Source organism: Dromiciops gliroides, chromosome 2 (assembly GCF_019393635.1).
Source record: "Dromiciops gliroides isolate mDroGli1 chromosome 2, mDroGli1.pri, whole genome shotgun sequence".
Classification (NCBI taxonomy): domain Eukaryota; kingdom Metazoa; phylum Chordata; class Mammalia; order Microbiotheria; family Microbiotheriidae; genus Dromiciops; species Dromiciops gliroides.
In genome coordinates this window covers 535,570,349-535,594,499 of record NC_057862.1, presented here as the reverse complement: position 1 = coordinate 535,594,499, position 24,151 = coordinate 535,570,349, and the positions used below count along the sequence as shown (strand labels likewise).

General features: G+C 38.2%; 1 protein-coding gene across 7 annotated transcripts in view; it reads left to right on the top strand.

Annotated features, from left to right (window-relative positions):
• Positions 1–24,151, top strand: part of SLC20A2 (solute carrier family 20 member 2) — a 135,499-nt gene that overhangs the window by 65,703 nt on the left and 45,645 nt on the right. For all 7 annotated transcript variants that reach the window (XM_043983247.1, XM_043983251.1, XM_043983248.1 and 4 more), the window contains 4 exons: positions 6,503–7,055; positions 11,915–12,055; positions 13,872–13,957; positions 16,409–16,505. In XM_043983247.1, coding sequence (XP_043839182.1) covers positions 6,767–7,055; positions 11,915–12,055; positions 13,872–13,957; positions 16,409–16,505 — 613 coding nt within the window. In that variant the 5' untranslated portion in view covers positions 6,503–6,766. The remainder of the gene's footprint in view (positions 1–6,502; positions 7,056–11,914; positions 12,056–13,871; positions 13,958–16,408; positions 16,506–24,151) is intronic.

Below are 24,151 nucleotides of genomic sequence, written 5' to 3'. Positions count from 1 at the left end.
ATAACCTGGTCAATGTCTTGTGAAACGGGGAGGAAAGGGAGGGAGGGAGAAAATTTTGGGACTCTAAATCTTATGAAAATGAATGTTGAAAACTACCCTTACATCTAACTGGAAAAAATAAAATAAATGTTTGTTGCAAAGAATATTTAAGAAAGAAAGAAAGAAAAAATCTGCTAGAGGGAGCTAGATGGTGCAGAGGATAGAGCCCTGGGGCTAAAGTCAGGAGAACCCGAGTTCAAAGGTGACTCCAGACATTTAATAGCTATCTGAACCTGAGCAAGTCACTCTGCCTCAGTTTCCTCATCTGTAAAATGGGGATAATAATAGCACCTACCTCCCAGGATGGTTGTGAGGTCCAAATGAGATACTGTTCATAAAGTGCTTAGCACAGTTCCTTGAACATAGGAGGCAATTAATAAATACCTTTTTCCTTTCACCCTTTTTTCCTTCCTTCTTTTCTTCCTTTCTTTTCCTTCCTTCATTCCAAGCCTAGTTCAAATGCCATCTTCACAAAGCCTTCCATAATTTTTTTTTCTCATTGGTGATATTATCTTTCTCACCACAACTCACTTAACACTTTGCTTTGCATTTCTCCAATTCACTGACCATTTAACATTTTGTATTATATTTATTTGTGTTTAGTCCCTATTCCCCTTCCAGATTCTTCTGTATAACTTGATGAAGAAAAGGATCATATCTTAAGTACATTTTGTCTCTCCTTTAGCACCTAGTATCAGCCCGTGCACACAGTAGGGACACAATAAGTGCTTATTGTTTCTTGTAGGATCCTCTGCTAGAATATTGCTTAAAAAGTTGAATTTTTTCATGTTGCAGTGTAGTTTGAGTGTGGGAATATTTTGTTTTTGCATAGTTGTATAACTTTTTTGTATTTTGTAATTATATAATTTCTTCTTAGGACTTTCCTGGGGGCCAAGCTGGCATTTTAGGACAGGAAAATATTTTAAAATGAATATTAATTCAGCTTGTTATAGGGAAAAGAGTATTGGACTTGTAGTCATGAAGTCAAATTCTGCCCCAGTACTTAATATGTATGACCATGAGCAAATTATTTAACCTATCTACACTTCATTTTCCTTTTCTGTAATAACTCTAGCTATGCCCTAAGATGCCATAAGGATCAAATGAAACAATGCATGTGAAGTTCTTTGCAAACCTTCAAGTATTATATAAATGTTAACTATTATTCCAGTGGAAAGATAGTATCTCAGCAGCATGGGCACTTCCTCCAATGATACAGGTCACTACTCCTCTATGCCTTAGTAGACATCTTCATGAGTTGCCAAAAAAAAAAAAAAAATCACCCCCTGGTGGCCAAGTTTCTGGTGATGAGGCTCTCTCTTTAGCTAGTTTCGTCCTTGAATGTCAGTCATTTAATCTGTTGGGGAGACCCTACTCACATTCTTTCCTTCCTGATAGAGTTTGCCAGTGCTGGCACTTCATTGGTATAGCTTTGAGAACCTTGGGTCACTTCCACGGCACAATGAGGCATTGGAGGAGGTCTTTAGAGAAAGGGGAAAATGCACATAGGCTTGCCATCCATAACATTGCCTGTTAGAGAAGAGCACAAAACAGCTGTCTGTCTCTCTCTTCTTCTCTTCTCTCTCTCCTCTCCCTTTTTTCTCTCTCCTCTCTTCCCTCTTCCCTCACTTCTCTCCTCTCTTCTCCTCTCCTCTCTTCTCCTCTCCTCTCTTCTCCTCTCCTCCCCTCCCCTCCTCTCCCCTCCTCTCCCCTCCCCTCCCCTCCCCTCCCCTCCCCTCCTCTCCCCTCCTCTCCCCTCCTCTCCTCTCCCCTCCTCTCCCCTCCTCTCCTCTCCCCTCCTCTCCTCTCCTCTCCCCTCCCCTCCTCTCCTCTCCCCTCCTCTCCTCTCCCCTCCTCTCCTCTCCCCTCCTCTCCTCTCCTCTCCTCTCCTCTCCTCTCCTCTCCCCTCCTCTCCCCTCCCCTCCCCTCCCCTCCCCTCCCCTCCCCTCCCCTCCCCTCCCCTCCCCTCCCCTCCCCTCCCCTCCCCTCCCCTCCCCTCCCCTCCCCTCCTCTCCTCTCCTCTCCTCTCCTCTCCTCTCCTCTCCTCTCCTCTCCTCTCCTCTCCACTCTTTCCTCTCTCTCCTCTCCTCTCTTCTCTTCTCTCTCCTCTCTTCTCTCTCCCTCTCCCTCTTCCTTCCCATCTCCCTCTCCCCCCTTCCCTCCCTCCCTCCCATAGGATGAACTCCTATTACTTAGATAGTTCCTGTTTCCTTTTTCAAAATAGATTTGGGTTGCTATATTTTGCTTTTATATCACCCAGATTTCCCCAATATTCCTCTCCCTTACTCCTCCCAGAGAGCCATACAAGAATATAAAAAGAAAAAATTTCAAAGAAGAAAAAATTTTTTGTAAAACTGATCAATAAATTGAAAAAATCTGACATATGGGATACTCCATGCCCATGTACTCCCACTTCTACAAAGAAGTGGGCCTGCCCCCTAATTTCTATATTAGTACTTAACCAAAAATAAACCTCACAGTTTATGTCACAGGCTAAACATGACCCGCTGCTTTGGGAGGAAGAAGGAGCATGTGATCTAGAAGAGAGGAAACAGCTGAAGACAATTAGAAGGTTTCAGGCTGTGAGACAGCTCCCTTAATCTTAGAAGCATCACTTTGGAAACATCAGATAGCTCTTCCCATGTGGAGGTAGATAGACCATTAGAAAGCACACCATACATAATGCATTGCGCCATACTTGGAAAGCTGCCTTTGGAACTTCTTTTCCAACTTATAGGGGACTGAATCTATGAAAATTCCTTTGCATTCCATCCTTTGGGTATCCTTTGTGGGTGTCTTTCATCTATACTATCCAAGTTTAAGCCTCACTTCTGATTCTGTTCTCCAGTATTAATAATAATAAACTGATATTTATACAATGCTTTCAGATCGGCAAAGGACTATTTACACATCATCTCCTTGGAGTCTTACCCTTTGAGCTAGGTACCCTAGGTATCATCATCCTGTAAGGGCTAAAATTCTAGCTAGTCTGTCTAAAATATCTAGTGAGTGGTCACCAATAAATTATAAGCTTTAGCAAGAGTTAGACTTTTAAGCATTTATTAAGGAGAATTGTAAAGAGAGAGAGAAAGACCTAGATTCCTCTATCTATTAAAGGGAGAGAGCATGCCTAGCTCCACTCTCCACCAGAGTCCACACGAAAGAGAGAGTGAGACAGAGCACCAGCCTCCCCCTTCTTCCTCCCACAAGCAAACGTCACTTCCTGACGCCAAAGAAAAGACATATGGTCCTGCCCTCAGAGGCCCTCTCCTCATGTTGGAGCTTTCCTACAGTAAGTCTCCAGCAGGTGGCGTCATTCCAAGCATTACAATCCCCATTTTGTAGATGAGGAAACTGAGTATCAGAGGTAACATTCTCCTGTTACCCTGTAACTTCCTTAACCATATTTCCCTCTTGGCTCTATTGCTTCTCCTTCTGGCCTGTTTTTCAGTTTTTCCACTCTGCCCTCTCCAAGATTGTGGCTTTCTCTGTAGTCCTGTCATTCCTAGCATCACTTGTGAACAAGACTGTGTTCATACCACATATGTATATGTGCTGTTTGCTTAAGGCAGATTTCAGGACTGTCTGTTATCAAGTACTTTAGTAAAATAATGAGGAAGAATGTGGTTAATTCAAACTCAGTATATTTAAAACAGTATCCTGAATCATAAAGTACATTAAACAATACTTTCTGTATTAGTTAGCTCCTATTGCCAAGAAGGAATCTTCCATGTTGTTTTTTAGATAAGATCAGGCAAGGAAAGCAAGGAAGAAGTCTTCTTGTCTGGGAGAAAGTTATTCCAGCTCACCCATCCAACGCCAGAGGGGGAAATAGACTGTATTATAAACTACAGGGAAGATAAAATGAAACGTTATTATCTTTTTACTTCTACCTAAAAATGAGAGTAATAGAAATTCAACTGTAGATCCTAGAAAAAAAAACCAGACGCTTTTTTCTTTTCTTTTCTTTTTTTTCTTTCTTTTTTTTTTCTTTGGGTGAGGCAATTGGGGTTAAGTGACTTGCCCAGAGTCACACAGCTAGCAAGTGTAAAGTGTCTGAGGCCGGATTTGAACTCAGGTCCTCCTGACTCCAGAGCTGGTACTCTATCCACTGCACCACTTACCTGCCCCCTCAGATGCTTTTTACATTCCATCCTAGTGGATGGGTTTGTACTGGGCCTGGGTAAACCAGTGTGAAAAACCCTCAGGTCTCTGGAAGAATTGCTGCAGAGCAGCAGCAGAGGTTGGCAGTCAAGTGAGATCATCTATATCAAGTGTTTTATCAGTGTATTTGAATGAATGAACTTTGTACAAATATCATTTGTTGTTGAATTATTGAATCTTTCTTGCAGCTGTGGGTGTGTGTGCATGTGCATGCATTTGTGAATGTCAGGGGTGGTAGGTAGCAGGTCATTTGCACTGGCATCACCAGTGGGCTCCTCTTCTGGAAGGGATTATTTAAAATTTCAGTTTATATGAGCTTTTTCTCAATTACATGTAAAAACTTTTTAACATTCATTTTTTATCATTTTGGAGTTCTAAATTCCCTCCCTCCTTCCTCCCTTCTTGAGAAGGCAGGTACTTTGCTATAGATTATACATGTACACATAAAACATTTTCATGTTAGCCACATTTCAAAAAACAACACAGACCAAAAAGAACAAGAAAAAGAAAGTTTCAAAAATATCCTTCGATCTACATTCAGACTCCATCAATTCTTTCTTTGGAGATAAATAGCATTTTTCATCATAAAACCTTCCGAATTTTCTTCTATCACTGTATTGCTGAGAATAACTAAGGCATTCACAGTTGATCATTGTACAATATTGTTATTACTATGTACAATATTCTTCTGGTTCTCCTTACTTCACTTTACATCAGTTCATGTAAGTCTTCTTAAGTTTTTCTGAAAGCATCCTGCTCATCATTTTTGTTTTTGTTTTTGTTTTTTTAGTGAGGCAATTGGGGTTAAGTGACTTGCCAAGGTCACACAGCTAGTAAGTATTAAGTGTCTGAGGCCGGATTTGAACTCAGGTACTCCTGACTCCAGGGCCAGTGCTCTATCTACTGCGCCACCTAGCTGCCCCTCATCATTTCTTATAGCAGAATAGTATTTCATCACAATCATATATCACAACTTATTCAGCCATTCCCTAATTGATGGACATTCCTTCAATTTCCAATTCTTTTCCACCACAAAAAGGGCTACTATAAATAGTTTTGTATACATAGGACCTTTTCCTTTTTCTTTGATCCCTTTGAGATACAGACCTATCAGTGGTATTGCTGGGTCAAAGAGTATGCACGGTTTTATAGCCCTTTGGGCATAGTTCCAAATTGTTCTCCAGAATGGTTGGATCAGTTCACAACTCCACTAACAATGCATTAGTGTCCTAATTTTTCTACATTCCCTCCAACATTTATTGTTTTTCTTTTCTGTCTGTCATATTAGCCAATCTGATGGGTATGAGGTGTCTCCTCAAAGTTGTTTTAATTTGCATTTCTCTAATCAATAGTGATTTAGAGCATTTCTTTATTTAACTATAAATACCTTTGATTTCTTCTTTGGAAAATTCCCTGTTTGTGTCCTTTGACCATTTATCAAAATACTCTTCTTCATAATGCACTACAACATACTGCCCAAACATTAAGTCTGGTCCTTCTTTATCCAGTAACAAACAAATAAATGAATAGATAGATGAGTAATAAATGAATTCCTGTTTGATTTACGATTGCATTGTCATTAATTTTAAGACATACTCTTCCTCATCTTCCCAATGCATAGTGAAAAATATACATGTAGATTTATCTACAAGAAATAATTAAAATGTAATGAAACTGATAGCATGAGTCACATCTCATATACATACATATGATAAGAGGTGGTGATTAGTGATGCTCTTGAACAGGTGGTGGCAGGCCTGCTATCTGTTTTTGTAAGGCCCATGATCGAGGAATGGTTTTTGCTTTTTAAAATAAAGTTCTATTGTATGTTAAAATGTAAAACCATTCTTAGCTTGTGAGCAAAGATCTATGTTTGGGCCTCCCTGCTGCAGATTGCTGCTCTAGGACAATGGTTGAGAAGTCTCATTCTAGAAAACAATACTTTTGTTGAAGTGCCAATTTATCTATCTTCTTGTCTTTTGGAGATGGTTATTAATTTTTTAGAACAATGATAAGTTATGTTTATTTTTAGAATTGTGAAATTAAAACCTCGACATATTAAAGCTTCCCATTCTAAAATATGGTAATAATACATGATCTAGACATCGATGATCCCATTAGAGCTAGTGTTTCTTTTTGCATTGACCTAATTATAATCTTACTTGAATTGCACTATGGTTCAAAGTGTCACATGCCAAGTTAGATCCCATTAGTAGGCTTAAAACATTTATTTCTGAAAGAACAGATTGTTACAGGTTGCTTAGGGTAATTGATTTCTTTGCTTCTCTTTCTGTTACAGGAGGGGATATCACAGCATTTCCAGTCTCAGAGAAAAATATGGAATGTGTTTTACTGCTGACTGAACACAACCAAACAAACTGTACAGACAATAGTTTGAGAACCAGCAGTTAGCAGTTTACTCAGACTCTAACACTATCCAGCACTTTCCAGAGCAAAATCTCTGTTTACAAGAACTCTACCTTACAAGGTTTTTACAAAACCTCAAGCTTGGTTTATTTCAGTATTTCTACAACAGAAAAACTCCTGCAGTCCACTTGCAAACATGGCTATGGATGATTACTTGTGGATGGTCATTTTGGGCTTTATCATAGCCTTTATTTTGGCATTTTCCGTTGGTGCAAATGATGTAGCCAATTCCTTTGGCACAGCTGTGGGCTCTGGCGTGGTATCTTTGAAGCAAGCTTGCATTTTGGCATCAATATTTGAAACCACGGGCTCAGTGTTGTTAGGAGCAAAAGTGGGAGAGACTATTCGAAAAGGTATCATTGACGTGAACCTATACAATGAGACAGTGGAAACGCTGATGGCTGGGGAAGTTAGCGCCATGGTTGGTAAGTGGATGTATTCTTATAACTGATGGAAAAAGTATCCACTGGCCTAGTTCCTTGTAGCTCTCTTTTGTTATGTATCTATAAAAATGATTTTGCTTTGGGTTTTCCAAAAAAGGGGGGACTTGGCTTTTTAAACTAAAAAACTGATTATTTTTCTTCCTAGGTTTGTACTTTCTAGTAGGGTTTTTGGGGTTTTTTGGTAGTACTTTTATTTCAAGCAGAAATTCATTTCATCAAGTTGTCAACAAGGTTAAGAACACCACTGAAAATAGCTTTTCAGTATTTTTCATAACCAAGAAAAAAGCCTACAGTAATAGAATGACCTTATGGATTATTAATCATTTGAATGCATTAGATCACTAAGAAGTAAAATTTATCTATAATCACCCATTTTGAAGGCTTACTTATGAAGTCCCCTTAACATATATTAACATATTTTAAATTTTTTCCAGTAATCAAGTAACTATTTTAAAAAGCATTAACAGTTTTGAACAATTTGATCTTTATGTCCCCCATTAATTCTGGAGCAGTAAGACAGTGTCTTACTTAATTGCATATGTTTTAACTAAATTCTCCCTTTCCACAATCAACTTAATCCCTGTTGACTTTTGTTTTGACTGTCAACTCTCTACCCAGGGGAGGTCCCTATCATTTGTTTCCTGGCTAGGAGGTGTTTTTGTCACCTATTCACCTATTCATGGTAATAAGCTTTTCTTGGTAGTCTTAGACTTGTCTCAAATAAAGAGAAATGTGTTCCGAGCTAAATGGAATATACTAATGACCTGAAATCCTAGTATTAGAGAGCATTTTTCCAACCCCTAAAATGTAACCACAGCCCTTAGGCAGAAATCTGGATTTTGTGATGCTGCTATGCTCTTAGACTCAGACTGTTAGAACCAGAAGAGACTTTAGAGATCATTTAGTCCAGGGCTTCTTAATCGTTTTTGTGTCACGGACCCCTTAAACAGGCCAGTCAAACCCTTCTCATAAAAATGGTTTTAAATGCATAAAATAAAATACATAGGATTCCCAAGGAAACCAATGATAGTGAAATAGTTGTCCACTTAACAGTTAAACCAATTAAGATTGAAGTAAAGAGTTATTTTCCTCCTGTCCAAGTTTACAAACCTCTTAAAAACCCTGATTCAGTTATTTGCCATACCCAAAAATAAAATTCCTAGACAAATGTGTTGAGTGCATCTGATGCTCTTCTTTCACCTTTACCCAAGTAGAGGTGGCAGCCAACATGTGATCCATGCAGGCAGGGTAAAGGGAGGAGGGAGGAGAGGCCCAGATAGAAACTCTACCCGCTCTTAGTTGACCCCTTTATTGGGGAGGGTACAGTAGCTCTTCTGGAGTGCTGGGGGAGTCACTAATGCACCAGGGTGGGGTAGGGTGCATGTCTGCCAGCCCCAGAATTGTTTCTTTTATCACTAACTTTGCTTAAATACAGGTAGCAGAAGGATCATTATGCCTGATTCAGGGTGGCTTATTTCAGCAAGGATATTTTGAAAGGACTTGCTTGAGGCAACTAATAAACTAACTTTAATCTCTGCTCTAGAAAAGCATAAGGCTTAGAATCATTTTAATTCTAACACTTGTCATGGAATTTGGGCTTCCTCTTCATTGAAATTGCTGATTACAATTTGTTGAACATTATCGAAATTTCTTTTAGGGAAATGAGAGATTTGTAGAATTCACTTTTGTCCTAATAACAGTGATAACATTCATACTTAATCAAACTAGCTATAATTAACATTTTCTGCCAGGTTGATTGGGCAAGATGGGAGAGCAGTGTTTCGGCATCAGTTAGGAGGGAGGGAAAAAAAAGCACAGCTTCCACTGAACGGAATCTCCCTTGCTCTTCCCTCTCCCCATTCCTTTTGGTTGACAGGAAAGCTGATGTTTTAGTAGAAAGGTTTTCCAGAAAGCAAGACTGTGGGCAGTACCAAAAGTAGTGTGGCTTAACTGTTTACATTCCTGTTAACTGGCCATATGCTAGGACTTGTTCAGAGTGTTACCTTCCCGTCGCTGGCTCCATGCCAGGAAAGTGAGAGGCTCTTGGATGCCCATCACCTCAGCCCCCACTTGAGCTGGCCACCTAACATGGAACTTCCCCTTTTTTCTTCCTTGATGGTACCTGTCGGCCTTGTTTGCTTTGGCTTCGTTCTTCTTGGTTTACATTTAGACAGACACCAAGGCCCTTTTCCCACTTTAGAGGGAAGGGTAAGATTTAATGAAATTTTTATCCACTAAAATAACTGGAATCCTTTGGACCTGGGAACTCTATAAACTTAAGGTGTTTTTGGTTTTGTGGTTATTCCTGCCCTGGCCAAAACCAAAGCTCATCTGTCCAGGTGCCTGGATTCTCCCAGTCCTCATCTTCTAAATTCAACCTCCATTTCTTCTTTTTTCCCTTCTCCCCTTGGTTCCCTCTTTTTCCCCCTTCTTGGCTCTTTTACTTTAGAAACTCACTCTGCAAGTTCTGTGTCTCCACGCATCCTCATGATGCTGTGCTGGAGTCAGGTTGATTCACTTGGGCAGGATGAGTTGTGAGTAACAGCTGAATTTCCCGAAGTGGGTTTGGGGTCTTGTTTTGTTTTCCTTTCACTCCAGCACAGCCCCCACCTGGCTTGCTCATTGCCTCTTCTCCTTTGCTTTGCCTTCTTTTGTTGCTGCCTCATCTGAGACTACCAGTGTTTGCAGAAGCCTCCTGGGGACTCCAGCCCCTGGGGGATGCTAAGCATTTTTTCATGGCAGCCCCTACAGCTGCATGAAGAAACCACTGCCTTGCACTTCCCCCAACACTTTCCTTCTCCCAGCAGCCCTTCCAATGACCACTCCCATGCCCTTCAGCTCTGAAAATACCTCTCCCTTCTTTGTAGTATCAACTCACTCTTGCCTTCCGTGTCCATACTGGACCTTGCCTCCACCTTTCTTTTCCTTTTTCCCCAGAAGCCTTTTTATTCCAGGATTTCAATCTTTCCCCTACCCTCCTTTTATTTTATATCCCGAATTCTAACTGTGATTTCATCCATTCATTTGTGTAAGACCCTTCCATCCTGTGTCAAAATACTCCTTTTCATTTCCCACAGTTCTCCTCCTCAGTCCTGTATGTAAATCCTCCTTGCCCAATCCACCCCCCAAATTCTTCCCATTATCCTTGATCAAATCCCATTGTTAATCCAGGGTCTTTTCATTTTTTTTCTCCCAAGTTTCCTCTCTCGCTCTTCCTCTCCTTTCAGATGCCCCATCATTCCCTTCCATCCTCCCTCCCTTCCTTCCTCCTCCAGTCAGTCCCTATATCCCCTGCCTTCCCCCATAAGCTTTCCTGCTCCAGGACATTATTATATGGTCAGCCAGAGAAAGCAGTAGCAACTTTCATGAAGGAAAACTGCAAGGTCTGAATTCAGTTGGGTGAGTTTTTAATGTTCTGTTACCTCATTAGAATATTTTTTTAAATTTTAAATAGAAATTAAAAGATTCTTTTAAAACAAGCTATGATTTTGTATCATGGAGTGCTCTCTTGAATCTTAAGTTTTCCCTAGTGAGCCACTGCCAGATTTGGAAGTCTCAGGGCCCACAGTGTGCAAGCCTGGGTGCTGCCATGGAGCTTGTGTGGCGGCTAGCAGACACACTGGGGGCCACTGGCATCTCCCTCCTTCACACGTTTTGGTGCATGCACATGCCATTCCCTAGCTTTCATTGACTCAAAGGTCAGCATCACAACACTCACTGACTGAAGCAGCTGTCTCTGTTGCTTCACAGATAGGTAGTTAGAATTGCTGGGACTTTACAGACATTTGTTTTCCTGTGACTCATAAGATTTGTTTGAATAAAATGCCAGGAGTCTGCCTAAAAGTACTGCTGCTGCTGCCAAGCAACTAAACTTTTCTCCAGAATTAACATTTGGGATTAATAACCTACTCTGCTTATCAGCCAAAACCTTTGTTCCTTTACAGCTTAGTATGAGTATTTCAACAACTGTTTCTGAAAGTGATCTCTCCCAGCTGGGGCTTTTAATACTCACTGCAAAATTTGATCTGCTTATGGAAATGTATTCTGAAGAGAACTAGAGCTTAGAAAAACATCAAGCCTAGAAAAGACAATGACAAAAAGGTGAAATGACAGTCTGCTAAACTCAGGGATTATTTTAATTCCTGGGCAATAAAAGGAATAAGGGAGAACCACCATGACAGGCTATGCACAAAAGTGAATACCCACAAGACAGTGCTAAAATGTCAGTAGTACCCCAACAACCCAATTTTGGGGGCTAAAGGCCAAAAAGTAATGTTGGTATGTTTTGTTATGGTCTGAACTGGCATATCAACGTAGGATCACTGAATTTGAAAGTGGAAAAGGATTGTAGACATCATATAGTTCTACCACCACCTTATTTTAGAGATGGGGAAACTGAGACCCCAAGAGCTCAGGTGATTTGTCCAAGGTGACACAGCCAATTAATCTATGAGCCAGGTCTGCCTTGAGCCCATTAATACATGAACAAGGAATGATTAAAGAATCACAAAATCTTATAGCACAGAAATTATCTTTATTGCTTTTTTAAAGAGTCTTTAATCCCTTGATTGGTTTTGACCAAACTTCATAATAGAATGTATTCGTCAAAACCACCAACAACTAAATTTGGAGAAGTTAGGAGTTGATGACAAGAGTATTTTCTTTAATGTATAGAATCATCAAAAGCTAACTCTTCTGACTAAACACATTAGAATTTTTTTTAATCTAGATGTAACACTGTGAAAAAGCCTTCCATAGAAAGACTAATCTGAGGCATTATTGTTAAGGCCTTCACTAGATGTTCTTGATCTGATTTTTTCTTTTCATTTTTCAACTTATAGGTTCTGCAGTTTGGCAGCTGATAGCATCATTCTTGAGACTTCCAATCTCTGGAACCCATTGCATTGTGGGTTCTACCATAGGATTCTCTCTTGTTGCAATTGGTACAAAAGGTGTACAGTGGATGGAGCTTGTCAAGATTGGTAATTGTCATTTCCTTTCATATATAGGGATAAGTTGAGAACATCTTTGTTGATGAAAAAAAGTTTTACACAAGGATGTGTCCCCCTTTTCTAAACTCTAAACATTTTTGTCATATTTAGATTATTTAGGAGTCAAGTATGTATGACATTATTTCCTTAAATTGCTTTTTTGTGTTTGAAACATAACTATAATGGAGATTGTGAATTGTTATGTGTTTAAAGTTTTTTTAATAGTCATTCCTTTTATTTTTATTTATTTTTTTTTAGTGAGGCAATTGGGGTTAAGTGACTTGCCCAGGGTCACACAGCTAGTAAGTGTTAAGTGTCTGAGGCCGGATTTGAACTCAGGTACTCCTGACTCCAGGGCCAGTGCTCTATCCACTGTGCCATCTAGCTGCCCCCATTCCTTTTAAATATCCATTAATCATTCAGCCTTGAAAAATCAATTTGTTGTTCCCAGGAGGAACAGAAATACAGTATGACCAAAATGACCAAGATCAGCGATTAAGCCCTTAGAGAGGAAAAATGCAATAAATTAATAGGAAACAGAGTTTGTGGTAATGGGAAAGCCTCATGTTGAGCTAAATGATATTGAGATCATAAAATTCCTAAGATCACCTATTCAATTTGCTATCTGTGCGGCCTGAATTCCACCCAAGGTAAACACACTGGCTCTCCCCATGTTGGCACCCTCATAGCCACCATACATTTTATCTAATGCCATGGCCTTGTGGAGGAACAAGGCAGTGGGGATGTACATGGAAATGCCAGGAAGTCCCAGCATTCCACTAGATGTTTTTAACTATCTGCAATCAGGTAAATAAATCCAACCCTATAAGTACTCTGCCTCTTTCCCCCATCCCGTGTAAAGCACACACCAACCCCAGATCATTCCCAGAGATTTCTGTAGAGACACAGCAGGGTTCTGATCTCTTGCCTTTCTTCCCCCTCTCTCTTAGTCTCCCCATTTGTTCATCATTGTTGATCAAGACCAGAGTAACCCGAGAAGGTCTTGAACAAGCTGGATACCTGGCCTTATAAGCAATGATCTAAACCTCCAGAGGTGTCCCTGACATTTACTTGAAATTAAGAGTCTTCCCTGAGAGTAGTGAAAATATTAGCATAGTCTCATGAATGTCAAAAGGCTAAATAACCATTTGGGAGCAGTCAGTCCATAGTGACCAGTTTGGGGGGTGTTCAACCTAGGAATTGGTATAGCTATTATATTGTACTCTGTCTCCATAAGTGAAATAGGGGGAGGAAAAAGGGAGTCCAGTGAATGTTCTAAAATTATCTTCCTGAGACAGGAAGATCAGAGGAGGAAATGATATGACTATACCCATGATGTCTGTCTTCTTGTGTAACTTTGTGTATGTTTGTATAAGTGTTAGCTGTATATGTGTGAGAAAATTGATGCTGAAGCTTTATGTACAAGATATAGCTTAAGCTTGGTGTGTGGCCCCTGATATTGGCATGACCTTTGTAAATTTTTAGGATCAAAGTTTTTGTGGGCCTGATAATTTTTTGACTATTTGTAAAAACTAAAATAATGTATGTTAGAAAAATTATTTTGTTTTCAAAAAAGAAATTAGGAAGAACAAAAGAAATATTTTATCATCAATTAGGAAAAACATTGTAAATGTCTGTCTTTTGCTAACTAAAACACATCCTTTTAAAATGTTTTGATGGAATTATAAAATAATTCAAGGAATCTGTGTAATGTGTCAGTTATCATTATATTATACAAACTCATCCATAATTTTGTAGAATATTAACATTTATTAGATGTTGTGTTTGTTTTTTTTTAATTATTCAGTTGCTTCTTGGTTTATATCTCCACTGTTGTCTGGTTTCATGTCTGGCGTGCTGTTTGTGCTGATCAGAATTTTCATCCTAAAAAAGGTAAGCAAGGTTGATATCCTCATTATATAGTCTGACTCCTTTGATAGTCTTTTTTTTTGGGTGGGGGGCAATGAGGGTTAAGTGACTTGCTCAAGGTCACATAGCTAGTAAGTGTCAAGTGTCTGAGGCCTGATTTGAACTCAGGTCCTCCTGAATCCAGGGCCTGTGCTTTATCCACTGCACCACCTAGATGCCCCAATAGTCTTTCAATGCAAGGAACATTGGGAGGGAATGAAAATAGAATGATTTTCACATTCTCTGACACAGCCTTCTGGGAGGGAGAACCCCAATTTGTTTTAAAGAGCAAGAAAGGAAATTTCAAGGAAGTAAATTGTTCAAGGACAGGACTCTCTCCCTGCCCCTTTCCTCTCACTTTCCCCCCTACACACACACATCTCCCTAAAGTCAGCAGGAGCACATTCTTTGTCTTGTAAATTAGATAGTGATCATTATCTTTGATGTATTACAAAGACCCCCAAGTGGAAAAAAAATTCTTTCCTGAAATTAAAATTTGTAATGGATGAGACTTTGCCAGGATTTAGAAATTGTATAGCTTTGCACTAGAACACTCCTAGAGTTTCCTTTAAACTCAGGTTATTTTCACATTTCTTATGATTCAGCAGCTTTGATGAACTAATGATTTGAAGTCAGTGATCTTTTTGTTTTGTTTTGTGGGGCAATGAGGGTTAAGTGACTTGTCCAGGGTCACACAGCTAGTAAGTGTCAAGTGTTTGAGGCTAAATTTGAACTCAGGTCCTCCTGAATCCAAGGCCGGTGCTTTATCCACTACACCACCTAGCTGCCCCCTGAACTAATGATTTGAGGGAAAAAACAATGACAGGGTGAGGGGAGAGAACAATATGATGTGGCAGAAAGAGTGCCTAGGTTCAAATTCTGGCTCCATGTGACCAGGGCAAATCATTTAACCTCTCATGGCCCCCATTTTCTCATGTGTAAAAAGAGGTGGTGGGACCAAATGGCTTTCAAGAGCCTTTCTAACTCAGTCTCTGATCTTGAGATGAAGGGAGTATCTATTGAAAAAAAACATCAAAACTAAAAGTGAAAATCTTGAAATTTAAATAAAGACACATTCAGACTAATAATATAGACTATGTTGTGTCCATTAATTTTACTGTCAAAGGATATTCATGATGCCTTTAAAACTAGTCTGGAGCATGTTCTGCAGGTTATCCTTGGTCAGGACCACGAGCTATGTTCTTTCTGGAAAATGGCATTGTTTTCCTTAGCTGCTCATCTAGGAATCCATTATAGTTTCTATTTTATGGTTGCAACTACCAGCCACTTAAAGTTAGCTTGTTAAATTTTTTAGAAGAATTGGAGGTAAGAAGATAAACAAGGAACTGAGGCTTGGTTTCTTACTCTAAGAGCTTTATTAGGAAGCAGTGTGTTTTTTCTTGAATAAATTGCACTTCAATAATTAGTGTTGAAACTGTCATTGTTTTTATAGCACAAATGGCTGGGTGAGCTTTCATACAGAATGTAATTAATCAATAAGAATGTTTTATAAGAAATTCAAGTCTTCATTCAATCTAAGCCAAAAAATCATTTATCAATCAATCACCTCTGTGTTCAAGTTATTGTGCCAGGTGCTGAGACTACAAATACAAAATGGAAAAAAGAGTCCCTGCCTCCAGGGAGCTTATTGTCTTCTGGGGTTAAATTCTTCTTCAGTTGTGTCCTACTCTTTGTGACCCCATTTGGGGTTTTCTTGGGAAAGAGACCAGAGTGGTTTGTCATTTCCTTCTTCAAATTATTGACAGATGAGGAAACTGAGGCCAACAGGATGAAGTGACTTGACCAGGGTCTCACGCAGGTAGCTATTAAGTGTTTGAGGCCAGATTTGAACTCAGATCTTCCTGCCTCCAGGCCTGGCACTCTATCCACTGTACCACCTAGCGGATCCATTTAACTCCTAAAAGGAGTTGAATGGAACTTTTATCTTAGAAGAATCATCAGCATCATCAACAGAAACAAAATTCTCCCTGTACATGTTTTAGAGAAGTTTTCTTTGCCTTTTTAGGGGATCATAGTTTTAAATTTATTTTTCAGAAGTAATCATTAAACACAACAAAATGCAATTAGCCAAAATAATGTGCTCTGTAAATGAACTCTCCTCTCTGGCCTAGATGGACCTGTGCCTATCAGTTCTTTCCCGCTTGTAATTCTGATGCAGGAGCCACTGCTTTGACCCCTCTGCTGGCACAAAATACATGGGCCTTTGAGGGGCCATTTGTTTAGAGAAAACTGCTATAGGTTGGTACCGTGCTGTCAATGTGCTGTGCCACCCCCAGAGCAGAAAAGTGGCCAGCCCTTCCTGTCACAACTGAAATTGGGGAGAGTGTCTTACAGCCTTTTCTTTTGTTTCAGTTTGAGTATGTTGTTTATAGAAGCTGATGAATTTTGACATTCCAACGTTTCATTATTACACAGGAGGACCCAGTCCCCAATGGTCTCCGTGCACTTCCACTATTCTATGCTGCTACCATAGCAATTAATGTATTTTCCATCATGTACACTGGGGCACCAGGTAAGAATTATTTGAACACTCAAGTCCAGTGGGAAAGGATTGTAGTATTTTTAAAAACAACTCTGTTTTTTTATTGTATATCAGTGATGACTTCAGAGAGCAGTGGGATATAATAAATACAAAGACCTGGGGACTTCAGGGTTCCTTCCATTTCCAGATCTGTGATCTTAGAACTTGGAATCAGAAAATGTATGTCTGAATCCTAGCTCTGTGCCCCTGGGCACGACACCTCGTATCTCTGGGGGTTGGCTTCTTTACATATAAAATAAGGGGTGGGGTGAACTAAGTGGGCTTTAGGTTCCCTTCAAGCTCTTAACTTCTACGATTTGGACAGTAAAAACAATACATGTTGTTACCTTGAAATTAAGTAGTAATGCATTTGTCTGATTTTGTACCCATAAGACTTTATGATACTACAATTACAAATGCAAAAAAATATTGTTCGAGCTATCCATCAGGACTGTAAATAACTAACTCAACCCTTCTGTAACAGTTCTCCTTTGGATGTATATAATGTTCACAAGAGCTTGAAGGATTGTTTTGTCATTTTTTTTCCTTTTCCTTTTTGTAAGTAAAAGATTCATGAATGTCGTATTTCTTAAGGACACACATATTAATGTTGGTTAATGATTCACATATTAAGTAAATAATACTCTTTTACATTCAGTTTTGGTAGAATTCTCCCAGTATCCTATATATGATATGCATCTTCAACTCAACCAGAGTTCACAAAAGTTTTAGGAAACTCTAACTCTATCAAACTATGTCATTGAGGTAGTATTATAAATTGTGTTAATAGATGCACTTTCCTTCATTCCTTCAAGGATATGTAATTTCATTGTTGTGGGGACTCACTTCCTTGTGGTGCACAAAAACTGTCACAAAATGCCATTTAAGTATTGTATAGATGTAGATCACAGAAACACTATGACTTAGCCAAAAGAAAAAAAAAATGATCACTTGGCGGTCACCCTCTGGGGCCTGACACTTTTTCTTCTGTGTTCTCTACAAAGGAGAATGCTCTTTGGACAGGAAAGACAGAATTAGACATTTTTAATGGGAAGATGAAATGCAAGAAAAATGAAGAGATAGAAAGCATCAATCCTGATCTCTCATTCTTTCAAGTCCCGGTTAGAATCCCTCCTTCTGCAGGAAGCCTTTCCTGATCACTCTTAATTCTAGTGTCTTCCCTCTGTGGATTACAGTCAGATAATCCTTTATACAGTTTGTTTGTATGTTGTTGTTTGCAGATTGTCTACCCCATTAGACTGTGAGTTCCTTGAGAGCAGGGACAAGCACTTAGCACAGGGCCTAGTACGCATTAGGAGCTGAGTAAATGTCTACTGACTGACTCCTACTCACCACATCTTGCAGCACAATGATATCTTGTCATACTTATTCAATACAATGTATAAGCATATAGTTTCTGAGTGGTCAACAAGCCTTTAGCATCTGAATCGGCAGTCACAGAATCTACTAATAGAGCCAAGGTCAAAATCATTGTCAGGTGAGAAGAAAACATAAGAATGGGGACATTGATTATGATTATACTAACTCCAGCCCAACCTCTTTGTTTAAGCTTTGGACTCCAAAAAATGGGAAATGGTTATAAAAATAATATCACTATTTCTTAGAAACAGCAAGGAAAAATAGTTGTCAAAACGAGGAGACCAAAAGAGCCCAGAAACTGCCTCACCCAGCAAAAACCTGATCTTGCCACATGGAGACCTTTATAGAGAGCAAGCATAATTGCACATGATTACAGAGGAGAATGGAAGACTATAAACATATATTTCCTTGGAAAAACAGTAATAAAGGTTTAAAAGAAAACAAGCCTTAAGAAAGCTAGCAAAACCAGATCCTCCTGAGACCATTTGCAGGTAGATCTGTAAAGATAATAAGTAGGGATGAAATGAAAAAGGTCAGTTCCCATTTCTGTACCAATTTTTTTCAGCAGCAGCAATAGTATAACTGGTACGTGTGTATTCTGTCACCTCTGTACCTGATAGACTTATGAGAAAGTAATAGTAGCATTTAAGAAGGTACAATTGGAAAGAATATCGGGACCTAAACCAAATAAATATATACCAAAAACACGTGTGCTGGAAACAACATAATTTTAGGCTACTCAGGGATTTTTTTTCAAGATAGTTCCAAAAGAATGGAAAAGATCATATACTTTGATTTGAACTATTTATAACTCCATCTCCAGACCAAATTCATATAGTTGCTTTCCTTTCAACTTTTAATACTTAAGTTTGTAGTATCTTTTTACAGTTTTCAAAGTCCTCTTTTTTACCTACCCCTTTTTCTATGCCCTTCAGTCAACCATCTCCCATCTCTATGTATTAGTTCCTTTCCTGTTGGTTCACATCTCCCCCACCCTTTTTTTTTTTTTAGTGAGGCAATTGGGGTTAAGTGACTTGCCCAGGATCACACAGCTAGTAAGTGTTAAGTGTCTGAGGCCGGATTTGAACTCAGGTCCTCCTGACTCCAGGGCTGGTGCTCTATCCACTGCACCACCTAGCCGCCCCCTCCCCCACCCTTTTTTAAAAAATAAAATTTTATTCCCCCCAGTTACATATTAAAACAATTTTTAACATTTGTGGTCTTTTTTTTTCTTTCAAATTTTGAGTTCCATATTCTATCCCTCCCCTCCCCTGGTTCTGCTTACTTTACTTTGCATAAGTTCATATAAGCCTTTCCAGGTTATCCTGAAATCATCCTGCTTATTATTTCTTACATAGCACAGTAAGACTCTATCACAATTATATACCACCACTTGTTCAGCTATTCCCAAGGCACCCCCTTGGTTTCCAATTCTTAGCCACCACAAAAAAGAGCTGCTATAAATATTTTTTGTACAGCTAGGTATTCTTCCCTCCCCCCCCCCCATCTCTTTGGGATTCATACTTAGCAGTGGTATTGCTGGGTCCAAGGGTTACATAGTTTTATAGTCCTCTGGGCATAGTTCCAAATTGCTCTCCAGAGTGGTTGGATCAGTTCACAACTCTCCCAACAGTGCCTTAGTATCCCTGCTTTTATACATCCCTTCCACATGTATCATTTTCCTTTTCTGTCATTTTAGCTAGTCTAATAGGTGTGAGATGGTACCTCAGAGTGATTTAGAGCATTTTTTCACATGACTACAGATAATTTTGATTTCTTTGTTCAAAAACTACCTATTCATATCCTTTAACCATTTAGCAATGTGGGAATGACATATTCTTATAAAGTTGACTCAGTTCTCTATATATTTGAGAAATAAAGCCTTTATTAAAAATACTTGTAAATATTTTCCCCTAATTTTCCTTCTAATCTCAGTTGCATTGGTTTTGTTTGTGCAAAAACTTTTAAATTTTATATAATCAATATTATCTATTTTATATTTCATAATGCTCCCTATCTCTTGTTTTATCCAAAACTCTTCCATTCTCCATAGAATTGACAGGTAAACTATTCCTTGCTCTCCTAATTTGCTTGTAGTATCATCCTTTATATGTAAATCATGTATCCATTTTGACCTTATCTTTGTATACTGTGTGAGATGTTGGTCTAAATCTAGTTTTTGTCACACTGTTTTCCAGTTTTCCCAGCAGTTTTTGTCAAATAATGAGTTTTTGTCCCAAAAGTGTGGCTTTTTGGGTTTGTCATATACTAGATTACTTTTGGTCATTGATTCACTAATCCATGTTCTGTTTCTTAGCCAGCACCAGATTGTTTTGATAATTACCACTTTATAATACAGTTTGAGATCTGGTATAGCTAGACCACCTTCCTTCACTTCTTTATTGATTCCCTTGGTATTCTTGACCTTTTTGTTCTTCCAGATGAATTTTATTATTTTTTTCTGGCTCTATAAAATACTTTTTGATAGTTTAGATCTGACTTATTTGTGTGAAAACTGTTTTGTAATGTGTTCATATTGTTCCCGGGTTTGTCTTCGCAGATAGATTCCCAAGTATTTTATATTGTCAATGTTTGTTTTAAATGGAATTTCTCTTTCCGTCTTTTGTTGCTGGACTTTGTTGGTACAACTTCTCAATCATTAAGAAAAAGACATTCTCTTAAACCTGCCATCCCCTCAAGCTATCATTCTAAACTTCTTGTTCCTTTTTTTTTTTAACTGCCAAACTTCTAGAAAAAGCTATCTACATTCAATATGGTCCCTTTCTTACCTTTCATTCACCTGCATTTTGCCTCCTGATCTCACCATTCTAGTGAAATTACTCTCCCCAGGATAAAAGACTTCAGCAAGGTTACACATAATTGCAAAGAGAAGTTGGCTAATTATATACCACTAATGAGAGGCAGCTTATGATGAGTACACTAGGACCCTCAATATTAAAAAATAAGAAAGACAAATGAACAGCCTTATAGAACAATGAATAGAGCCTCTATGGAAGAGTGATGATCAAGCATGTAGGAGCTGCACAAGATGAAACAAGTATGAAGGGACCACAGTTTGGTTCTATAGAAAGATTTCCCATTCTGAGGAAATCATAGATCTTTCCAATAATCAAAGTATCCTGAAAACAAGATTAGAGATGATAAATTAATTGTGTATTTTATGCTAGTAATGCACCATGGCCACTGATTTTATCTAGTCTTGTTATCATTTTCACTCTGGATCCTGGGTGGCCTTATTGACTGTTTTCGTAAAGATTTTATAGAGATGAAAAAGTAAGTATATAGCTTGTCTTCTTAATTGCCTTTTGAGTATTTATGATGTAGAATTTTTTTCTCCTTTAAAGATCCTTGAAAATCAGTCATTTAATGCCTTCGAGACATGTATGACCTCCAACAAAGACTTTTCTCTATCTACTTGGACAGATCTAGCAACTCTTTCTAAATTAAAGTGTCATTTCCCCTTCCTCATGTAACACTTGATGTAGTGAGGTATTAGAATCCAAATGTTATAATTCCACTGTCATGTAATGATGAAAATACATCACTATAGAATCACTGGTAGAATTATTGTTGTTTTTTCATATTTATTTATGGTCTTCTTTCCACTTTCATCTATAAATGCTCTTGACATGATCCAGGCTTCTGGTCTTATGCCAAGCCTTCTGCAGACTTTTTTTTTCCTTTAATGCTTTTTTTTTTTTTTGCTGTTTTGAAGGATGATTTTACTAGAAATCTTCTGACATCTTCCCTTGTAATGTTTTTCAAATGAGTTTGTATTCTAAAATGGTATTTATACTTGGCTGTCATGTTTCTGCTGGACAAAGAGATTAGCTAAGGCAGTTTCTGGGCTTTTGACTCTACTCATTAGAGAAGCTGTTAAGTAGGTTAAACTTTTCTTTAATTATTTTTTGTTATTCTGAACTCTATAAACACCAAGAAACATGAACATTTCCATATACAAAGAACAGAAAAAGAGGATTATGTATGAAACCATGAATCTATTACATACAGCTTGCTTTTTTAAAAAAAAGTATAATATAAATTCATTAGGTTAGTTTCAAATCTATCCTGCTTGTCTGTGTCTCCATCTGAAGTTCCCTTCTCTTCTGTGCATTTTTAAGAATGCTCATGACCCTCTTTTCTTTCTTCTTTTTTGGAGGGCATCACTATGACTAGTTCCCCTCTTCTCCTACAGTTTTTTAAAAGCCCTTCCTTATAACAAATAAATGAAATCAAACAAAATAAATCCTCACATGGTCATGTTCAAAATGTATGTCTTGTTCTGCTCCTCTGTTCACTTATCTTTCGGAGGTAGGTAGAATGCTTCATGTTAGATATTATTTACCATTTTGAGGAAAGGTTCCATTTAGTGTTTTTAATGGAAATAGAGATTATATTTTTAAAAGCTTTTTTTGACATTTGATGATATATTACTTATATTGTTTTAGCATTAATATATTTGTTTTGTTTATGATCTTCCTAATATTGAACCAGGAATAATCTGGTCATGCTGTATAGTCTTTTTAATATGTTGCAGTAGGTGCTTTGTTAATACAATATTATACTGGCATAACCCAACCATGAATAATTAATGTCTCTCTATTTGTCTTTCTTTGGTTATGTAAAGAGTATTTTATAATTGTATTAATGTAGTCCCTACGTGTGTTTTGGTAGGTAGACTTTCAAATATTTTGAAATTTATAGCTATTTTGAATGAAATTTCTCTTTTTAGTTCTTCTGTTAGGTTTGTTGAGCAAACTTCACTAAGAAATCTATTTAAGTCATCCATTTTCCAGAAACAGTTTGTTGAAATAGGTTGGGTTCAAATTATTATAATTGCACACAATAGTGTCTTTTCATCATTATCCTTTTTACCCTTTTTGTTTAATATTTCATTTTTCTCCAATTACATGTATAAATAATTTTCAACATCCATTTTTAAAACTTTGAGTTCCAAATTCTCTCCCTCCCTCCCTCTCCCCATTGAGAAGATAAGCAATTCGATATAGGTCATACATGTGTAGTCATGCAAAATGTTTCCATATTAGTCATTTTGTGAAAGAAAACATAGTCCAAAAACCCTCAAGAAAAATAAAATATGCTACAGTAAATATTCAGACACCATCAGTTCCTTCTCTGAGAATGGATAACATTTTTCATCATAAGTCCTTCAGAGTTGTCTTGGATCACTGCCTTGCTGAGAATAATTTAGTAATTCACAGCTGATCATCCCACAACATTGCTGTTATTTTGTACACAGTACATTTCACTTTGCATCACTTCATGCAAGTCTTTCCAGGTTTTTCTGAGAGCACCCTGCTTTCTTATAATACAATAGTATTCCATCACAATCACATACCACAGTTTGTTCAGTCATTCCCCACTTAGTGGGCATCACTTCAGTTTCTAATTCTTTGCTACCAAAAAAGAGCTGCTATAAATATTTTTGTACATATAGGTATTTTTCTTTTTTCTTTTTATCTCTTTTTGGATACAGACCTAGTAGTGGTATTGCTAGGTCAAAGAGTGTACATGGTTGTATAGTCCTTTGAGCATAGTTCCAAATTGCTCTACAGAATGATTCAATCAGTCCACAACTCCACCAACAGTGCATTAATGTTTCATTTTCCCCACAATCCCTCCAACATTTGTCATTTTCTTTTTTCTGTCCTATTAGCCAGTCTAATAGGTATGAGGTAGTACCTCAGAATTGTTCAGTTTGAATTTCTTCAGTCAGTAGTGAATTAGAATATTTTCATATGGCTATAGATAGCTTTGATTACTTTATCTGAAAACTGTTCATATCTTTTGATCATTTATCAATTGAGGAATATTTCCTATTTCTATAAATTTGACTCACTTCTCTATACACTTGAGAAATGAGATCTTTATCAGAGAAACTTGCTTCAAATTTTTTTAGTTACTATTACTAACGATTTCCCTCCATCCTGTTTCACACACACATACACACACACACACCCTCTTGTTTATTGTATTCTTTTCACCCTGTCCTTCCTCAGAAGTGTTTTCCTTCTGACTACCCCTCCCCCAACCTGCCCTCCTTCTATCATACACTCCCACCTCCTTCTCTATCACCTTCCCTTTCTACTTTCATGTAAGGTAAGATTGATTTCTATACCCCAGTTGAGTGTATGTTATTCCCTCTTTGAGTCAATTCTGATGAGAGTAAGGTTCATTCACTCCCTCTGGCTTCCCCATCTTCCCCTCTACTGAAT